We start from the raw sequence: 8,862 nt of genomic DNA, 5'->3' as shown, positions 1-8,862 counted from the left end.
GAGCACCACTTGGACACCATCATCGGCATTGACAAATTCGCCATTAGTCAATTGCAAAAGGCAGCCTTACTAGGAACCGCTTCCATCCTGTGACGAGATCTGTAATACCATCAAACATCCACATCTGCCTCTCCCAGGTCCTTGGGAAGGACTCGATAGATAGACAAAAATGCCAAATCCGGTCTGAACATCTGGCTGACTGTGCGATGATCAATAATAATAATAACAATAACAACAATAACTATTATTATTATTATTATTATTATTATTATTATTATTATTATTATTATTATTATTATTATTATTATTATTATTATTATTATTTATATCTTATATTTTAAGGAGGTACCTGGTTGACACCTAGGATGCTGGTAGCAACCCGTGTCAACCATCAGCGCCAGCCAATTTGAATGTTCAGTTGACTGAGGTTCATGTCCAACGAATAAAAGATAATAATAATAATATCAACATGTTCCCATGTTCCTGAACAAAAACAAGTCAGGGGTGGATTCAGAGTTGGTTAAGCTGATTTAATAAGGCCTCCAGGACCCGGAGAAATTTCCTGGTGACTTTTGATAAAGAGGATTAGATGAGTTAGTACCGCTTTACAAAGCCTTAGTAAGCACCTGGAATCCTGCATCCAGTTTTGGTCACCATATTCCAAAAAAAAGATGTTGAGACTTTGGAAAAAGTGCAGAGAAGAGCAACTCAGACGATCAAAGACCTGGAGACAAAAAACATATGGAGGATGGGTGCAGGAATGAGGGATGGCTAGTCTAGGAAAAAGAAGGACTTGGAGTGACAGGATAGCAGCAGTGGTGGGAGTCAGCCAGTTCACACCAGTTCGGCAGAACCAGTAGCTAATTTTTTGTTGCCGAGGCCCAGAACAGACTTCCGGAAGCGGCATCCACACAGAGAACCGGTTGCTCACCTATTTGAATCCCACCACTGGATAGCAGTCTTCCAGTATTTGAGGGGATGCCACAAAGAAGAGGGGGGGGGGTCAACTTATTTTCCAAAGCACCCGAAGGCAAGATAAGAAATAATGGATGGAAACTAATTAAGGAGAGAAGCAACCTGGAATTAAGTAGAAACTTCCTGACAGTGAGGACAATTAATCCTTCGAACGGCCTCGCCTCCAGAAGTTGTGAGTGCTCCATCCCTGGAGGATTTTTAGAAGAGACTGGACAGCCATTTGTCTGAAATGGTACAGGGTCTCCTACCCGAGCAGGGGGTTGGACTAGAAGACCTCCAAGGTCCCTTCTAGCTCTATTCTTATTCTGATCCTGGAATTCCATGCCTGCTGGATGCTACTCAGCTCCATTGGTGGGCCATGCCTGCATTGCAGAGATGGTAGTTGTGCTTCCTTAACCCATTGTGGAGTTTTGTGTGCGTTGTGGGACATCTCCGTGGCTTCTGTCTCAGTTGCCTCGGTAGAGACCTCACATGGACACCACATTAGTCTCGGACTAGCTGGACCTTTTGGCCCCAATGAAACCATAAACCTCCCCCCCCCAAGAGCTGGTCTCTGAAAGGGGGGTCTTCACTTAAAATCCCAAAGGAATTTCCACTTCCTTTGGCCAAAAAAAAAAAAAAATTGCAAGGAAATTAGATTAGGTTGAGACAGACCAGCTGGCCCCCTTCATGCTTCACCAGGCTCCTTCCAGCTAAAGATGCCTCTGAAATTCTGGAAGCGGAATCCAAAGATCTGGAGAACCTTCAGCCCTGCCTCCAACACAGACCAGGAGAAGAACTTTGTGGGAATTCTGGCTTCACACGAGGTCGCAAGTTGAGCAATACCTGCACTTAGGTTTTGCACATGCACGACTCCGTCAAGTGTGCATTTTTGTGCAACCTACAACGAGGCTCCTCTCCGTCAGGGAGGGGCCAAGACTATCCTGTTTTTGCCCAGATTTTTTTATTTTATTTTTAAAAAACATTTTCTGGTGTTCTGCAAAACATCTGCTTTTAATTGACCCTTGCGAAAGCGCAGCTGCCCCCTCGCCAAGGGCCTTGCCGCGGTTCGGCCAGCAGGTGGCGCCAAAGCCTTTCTTTCGCCTGCCTCTTCTAACCCTCCGCGCCTCCCTCGCCAGGTGAGGACAGGTGAAGGCTTCACCTGCCGGACAGGTGGCGGCAGCAGCAGCCGACGGAGGGGCGGGGCCTGCACCCGAAGGGGACTTCGGGGAACGGACATCCCCCACTTTCCCCCTCCGGGGCTCAGCCGCGCCCCGACATCCCCTTTGGCCGAACCACGCAAGTGGGGTCCGAGAGAGCGTAGGAAGACCCCCCACAAAGGGGTGTCGGGGCGCTCCGTCAAGCAAATTGGGCGGGAGGGGGGGCGAGGTTGCAAAGACCCGCGCCCCCCTTCGCTCAGGGAAAGAGCCCCCCCGTGCCTGCTTATGGGGAGGGGGATCCCGGCGTGGGGCAGGTGGGCATGAGCCAGTCCCCGTTCGAGCCCCCCCCCCCGCTCCGTCCGCGCCCGTCCCCCGCGATCCGCCCCGGGACTTCGCTCCGCCCGCCCGACCTCGTATCCGGGGGGGGGCGGCGGGCTCTCCCTCCGAGACCGCCCCCCGCCCACCCGTCCGGTCCCGCGGAGGGCAGAGCGGAGCGGGCATCCCCGGGTGGGCGTCATGCGGGGCTGCTGGCAGCTGTGGGCGCTGCCCTGGGCGGCGCTGGCCCTGCAGGGACCCTCCTGGACGGGCGCCGGGACCCCCGAGGGCACCGGGTCGGCGCGCCGGGACTTCGAGGACGACGGTGAGCGCCGGGGCTTCGGGGGGGCTGGCGGGCACCAGCCGGGTACCAGCCGCGCGCGGGGACTGGCTGGGGGGGGGCAGCAAACCCCCGGGTGGGTTTCCACGATGCGTGCAGCCCACCCGCTGCCTCGGCTTCGGGTTGGGTTGCTTGGCGTGCAGCTTGAGCCGCTGGCAAGGGGGCTTCGGGGGGAGGGGGGAGCGGAGAAGGGAACAGCCATGGCTTTCAGGTACACTGCCCCTGGCTTTGGAGGCTCTGGTGGTCCGTTCCCAAAGGGAGGGTGGGACAGCCATTTGTCCGAAATGCTATAGGGTTTCCTGCCTGAGCAGGGGGTTGGACTAGATGACCTCCTAGGTGCCTTCCAACCTTATTATTATTATTATGGATCATCGCACAGTCAGCCAGATGTTCAGACTGGATTTGGCATTTTGTCTACCGATCGAGTCCTTCCCAAGGACCTGGGATAGGCAGATATGGATGTTTGATGGTATTACAGATCTCGTCGCAGGATGGAGGCGGTTCCCAGTAAGGCCGCCTTTTGCAATTGACTAATGGTGAATTTGTCAATGCCAATGATGGTGTTCAAGTGGTGCTCCAGTTGTTTTGGAATTGCACCTAAGGCGCCTATTACTATTGGTACTACTACCATTGCTTGCTTTTGCCACAGTCTTCCTATTTCTATTTGTAGGTCTTTGTATTTTGTTATCTTCTCCAGTTCTTCCTCGTCTATTTTGCTGTCTCCAGGCACTGCCATGTCCACTATCCAGACTTTTTTTTTGTCTTTCTTATCGACAATGGTTAAGTCCGGGGTGTTATGTTGCAGGTGCTTGTCTGTTTGAATTCTGAAGTCCCAGAGCAGTTTAAGGTGCTTTTTTTCTGGAGGCAACTGGACTTTCTTTTTTTCCCTTTGAAGAGGTTTCGCTCCTCATCCCAAGAAGCTTCTTCAGCTTCCACCGTCCAGTTAGAGCCGAAGAAGCTCCTTGGATGAGGAGCGAAACGTCTTCAAAGAAAAAAAAAACCAAGGAAGTCCAGTTGGACTGGAAAAAGCACCTTCGGGACGGGGATCAGGAGAGTCCGCGACCCGATCTGTTGCTTGCCGAGGGGTCCACTTTGGGCAGCTTGCTTAGGCCAGGCAAGGTCTTGTCCTTGGCAACATTCAAGGTCCCTTGAGGTCATCCAGCTGAGCCCCGCATAGCAAAGGAAGCGCCTATCAAACTACAGGCAGTCCTTGACTTAGGAGCGCAACTCAGCCCGAAATTTCTGTCGCTGGGCGAGACCTGTTAAATGAGTTTTGCCCCATTTTGCGCCCTTTCTTGCCACCGTTGTTAAGTGAATCACCGCCATTGTTAAGTCGGTGAATCTGGCTTCCCCATGGATTTAGCTTGTCACCAAAGGGATCACGTGATTCTGGGACACTGTGACGGTCATAGATATGAGTCGGTTGGCAAGGGCCTGAATTTGGATCACGTGATCACAAGGATGCTGCAATGGTCATAAGTGTGAAAAATGATCGCAAGAGTGAAAACTGGTTGTAATTCCCTTTTTTTCAATGCTGTTGGAACTTTGAATGGCCACTAAATGAAGGATTGTAAGCTGAACGCTACCGGTAACCTAAATGCCCCTGCCAGTGAAATCAAAGATATATTATGTCTACAAGCTCTCCCACAATCTACTAAGAAGAACATTCATCCAATTGAGCAGTAAAGCAAACCGATCCAAGCAGATTTATTTTTCATGGCCAAACCATGTTGACTTTGGCTTCTTAGGACTTTTGCTGTGTGTGCTAACACACTGGCCTCTTGACAATTTGCTGAAAATCACTCCCAGCTGTTGATGCTACACTGACTGCTGGGTAATTCATCTTCCTGGATCTCCTGGTGGCAGACAGCAACAATATTTGGTCTTCTCCAGACAGCTGGAACTTGACCAGTCCACCAGGGTTTTCTCCCAAACGGCACGAGTTTTCATCCAGCAAGTTTTTTATGAAATGTTGAGGTGTGATTTCATCATTCAAAATGAAGCCCGCTCTTTAAATAAATCTCATTTAACGCTGCCCGGTCATCCTGCCCTTCACAATCTCCAGTTTTGTGTCCGAGGAGGAGGAGGAGGAGGAGACGGAACGAAAATGCTTCTGCCTTTTCTTTGCTCGCTGATCCGCGGGGTCCCTTTTGTTGCCTTTTCTTTTCAACGTGTTTTTTTTAAAAATTAGCATTCTTCACCCAAAGGAAGGTTTTAGCAGTCAGGCCTTACCATGAGAATATCCTAAAAAAATCTACCTCTTTAGGCACTTTCTCTGTCCGAGGGATCAGCGGTCCCCAACCTTTTGGGCACCAGGGACCGGTTCCGTGGAGAGAGGTTTTTCCACGGACCGGAGAGTGCGTGGTTTTGTGTGTTGCCTGCATCTTGTGCTGGCCGCAAGTGGGGCAGGCTGATCCGATTGTGGTGAGATGGCTCCTCAATACCCCTATTGTGGCCAAGCAAATGCCACGGGGCAGCCTGCAAACTTCCCAGGGGCTAAACCCCCACCCACCCCAAATTCTCACCTGGTTCTTCTGGGCTTCCAGCACTGGGACTTGTGTAGACACGACACGGCCACTAACCACCCTGCTCTCCCTTCACAGTCCTTGACCTGCTGGAGGCGCTCAACATCAGCCGCTCGGTGCCAGGCGTCAGCAAGACCCAGGGTCCCGATCCGGGCACCCCAGCCTGGAAGTTCCGCCGGCGGGTGCCCATCCTGACTCTGCCCTGGGACTACTCCGTCTACCTACTGTCCACGGTGCAAGCCGCCCTCGGCTTCCATTTCGTGACCCGCCAGAACCCCGGATCGGAGGGGACCCTCATCTCCCTGGTCTCCCCAGCAGCCTCCAAGCGGGATGGGCACCCCCTCCTGCAGCTGGCATCCAGCACCCAGGAGGACCAACTCCGGCTGGCGTACCGGGCAGTGCACAACATGGAGCCGGCCTCGCTGGTCTTCCCCGGAAGCACCCCCTTTGCCCACGGCCGCTGGGCGCAGCTGGCCCTGAACCTGGAGCCACGGCGCATCTCCCTCTACGTGGACTGCCAAGAGCCCTTCATTTTTGAGAACCACCGTGGGGAGGACCTGCTCAGCCTCCTGCTGCCCCTCGACCTGCAGATCACCTTTGCCAGTTTGGCCGGAGACGAATCCAGCAAGTTCCTGGTAAGTCCAGCCAAGGGGCAGTTAGCTGTGACCTGCATCCAGAATGTTCCCAAGCCCACTTTGGTGCTTAACCCTGAACCCCAATCCTCAGTCAGTTTAACGAGGCCAGTTGGGGTTCCTTCATGCCAGGGACAAGGCTTGCTTAATGCCAGTTTCCTTTCTGTGGTTTGGGCAGAATTTATACATTTTTATAACTGCGTTAGAAATAAAAGGTAGCCCTCCACATGACCACAATTGAGGCTGACGTTTCTGCTGTTAAACCAGACATTTGTTCAGCGGGTTTTGCCCCATTTTACGACTTTTCTTGCCTCAGTTGATAAGTGAATCACTGCAGTTGCTACGTTAGTAACTCAGTTGTTCAGTGAATCTGGCTTCCCCCATTGACTTCGCTTGTCAGAAGGTCGCAAAAGGGGCTCACGTGGTCCCTGGACACTACAACCGTCATAAATATGAGTCAGTTGCCAGCCTCTGAATTTCGATCCCATAACTATGAGGATGTTGCAAAGGTCGTAACTGTGAAAAACGGTCATCAGTCACATTTTTCAGTGCCGTCGTAACTTTGAACAGTAACTACTAAACAAACTGTTGTAAATCAAGGACTATCTTTACTACATAGAGAATTATATGTTAACAGACTCAGGCTCTGCAATGTTCCTGACTAACAGACTCTGAAATCCTTTAAGCTTACTCAAACATAGGAATTAATTAAACACTTATTTCACACTGTAAACAGGCCCAAGCAAAGACACAAAATGCAATCAACACAATGTAAACATAATTATAATGCTCACAGTTCAAACGAAGAGACCCCATACACATCACTTGATTTAATTAAGCCCTTCTCCAGGTCAACACATACACATACGCACAACCCTCACATGTCACCCTAGAACCAGCACGTACACATACCCACGCCCTTTGAGACCCCACACCAGGGACGAGAGCCCCTATAAAGCAGCCCTTTTGTGCTCCTTTTACCCTGTAGCTACTACCCCCGTGGGCGAATCACCTTGCTTTTCGGAATAAATAATTATCCTTTCCTCGCAACTGTCTGGATTTCATTTTGATTTCTTCAACTTCAGTTGCAACCCCGTATTATTCTTCGGACAGTGGCTTAGCCAGTCTGTCTGAGGGGGGCCCTCTAAGCTGTGAACCCGGGTGGAATTTTTGCGTTAACAAAACACCCATGTTTTTAAAGGTCATTTTGGAAATTGATTTTTCAGCCGGGGAAGTAATCCAGGGAGGTGAGAAATAGCGGCCAACCAGCAGACGTTCAAAAAACAGGGACAAGACAGTTATTTGGGGGAGGGAGGGAGGGGGGCTAAGGGTTTCAAAGACCTCTTGCAAGTTAAGTTGTGAGAAGGCTGGGCATCAAGAGTGGCTTGGAGCGTTATGGATATTGCCATGGATAGGACTGGCATTGCCCTTTCCTCGCTATACACCTCTCCATGTTTGTTAGTCTGTCTGTCTGTCTGTCTGTCTGTCTGTCTATCTATCTACACAAATATATCTCATCCTTCTTCCTCTTCCTATTTTCCCCATAACAATAACCCTTTGAGGTGGGCTGGGCTGTGGCCCAAGGTCACCCAGCCAGTTTTTGTGCCTAAGCTGGGACTAGAACTCACCGTCTCCCAGTGATTGACCCAGAATCACTCAGCTGGCTTTCATGCTTCAAGTGGGACTAGAACTCACGGTCTCCTAGTGATTGGCCCAAAGTCACCCAGTTGGCTTTCATGCCCAAGGCGGGACTAGAACTCACCATCTCCTGGTGATTGACTCAAAGTCACCCAGTTGGCTTTCATGCCTAAGGCAGGACTAAGACTCCCCGTCTCCTGGTGATTGACTCAGAATCACTCAGCTGGCTTTCATGCTTCAAGTGGGACTAGAACTCACCGTCTGGTGATTGGCCCAAAGTCACCCAGTTGGCTTTCCTGAGTAAGGCGGGACTAGAACTCCCTGTCTCCCATTTTTTGTAGCATTATGTCTTAACCATTACACATTTGTGACTATGATGGATTATTTTTTTGCAGGGCTCCTGGCAGACAGCGGAGATCTCCCCCCATGGCTTCCCCCACCGCCCCTGGCACTGTGAGAACCTGCCGGGTAAGCGTCTCCATCCGAATTGCACGGGCTGGCGGTGTGTGTGGGTGTGTGGGTGGGTGTGTGCGCGAGTAGTTTGTAGCACTGCTGTGGTTCTGCTAGATCTTTTTTCCCCTGCAACCCGCTGACCTAGAACTGGGAGGGTCATCCAGGAGGGACCAAGTCCGAGGGGGCAGCTGAGAGGCCAGGATCAAAGGGATCCCAGCAGTGGGAAACTTTTTCTTCCCTCCAGCCTCCCCCCCCCCCGACATCTGTGCTGTGGGCCAGATGTTCCCCTCCAGGGCGGCTAAGAGCCGTGGGCCTTGGCTGGGCTCCAGCCAGACAGGAGGCAACAGCTGCAGAGAGGCAGGCTGGAGCCCCACCGGTGCCCGGGTGGCCCAGTGCCACGTGGGGGGGGAGGGAGGAGGAAGGGAGCCCTCTGGAAGGGGCAGGCCAACTGGCTGGCTCAGTTCTGAGCCAAATTGGAGAGGTTTCTCTACAGGTGGACTGGATGTCAATAGGAGATCAATCATTCTGGCAAGCGGCAGGTGTGTCTCTCTCTTGGCTTCACACTCCTGTGGCCTGGCAGCTGTGGCCTGGGCTTCCTGCATTGGCTCTGCCTCCTTCTTCCTCCTCATCCCTCCATCCTCCACTCTCCTTCTCCTTCCTTTTCCCTTCCCTTCCCTCTTCCCCTTCTCCTCCATCCCTTCTGCCTCTCTTTTTCCTCCTCCTCCTCCTCCTCTCTCCTCTATCCCGTTCTCCTTCTCCCCTTTCCCTTTCCCTTTCCCCTTTTTTCCTTCCTTCCTTCTTTCTTCTACTCTTTCTCCATCCCTTCTCCTCTCTTTCTCCTTCTC

General features: G+C 51.8%; 1 protein-coding gene across 1 annotated transcript in view; it reads left to right on the top strand.

Moving 5' to 3' along the window:
* Positions 1-2,630: 2,630 nt before the first annotated feature.
* The window catches only part of LOC107299727 (kielin/chordin-like protein), a gene marked incomplete at its 3' end in the record, with an annotated part of 23,998 nt that continues 17,766 nt past the window's right edge, over positions 2,631-8,862 (top strand). Inside the window, exons 1-3 of the mRNA XM_015829070.1 lie at positions 2,631-2,754; positions 5,373-5,929; positions 7,960-8,032. Coding sequence (XP_015684556.1) covers positions 2,631-2,754; positions 5,373-5,929; positions 7,960-8,032 — 754 coding nt within the window. The remainder of the gene's footprint in view (positions 2,755-5,372; positions 5,930-7,959; positions 8,033-8,862) is intronic.

This window comes from Protobothrops mucrosquamatus, unplaced genomic scaffold (assembly GCF_001527695.2).
Source record: "Protobothrops mucrosquamatus isolate PMUCROS unplaced genomic scaffold, P.Mucros_1.0 scaffold5369, whole genome shotgun sequence".
Lineage (NCBI taxonomy): Eukaryota > Metazoa > Chordata > Lepidosauria > Squamata > Viperidae > Protobothrops > Protobothrops mucrosquamatus.
The sequence above is the reverse complement of the archived record's forward strand: the minus strand, read 5'-3'. Positions and strand labels throughout refer to the sequence as shown.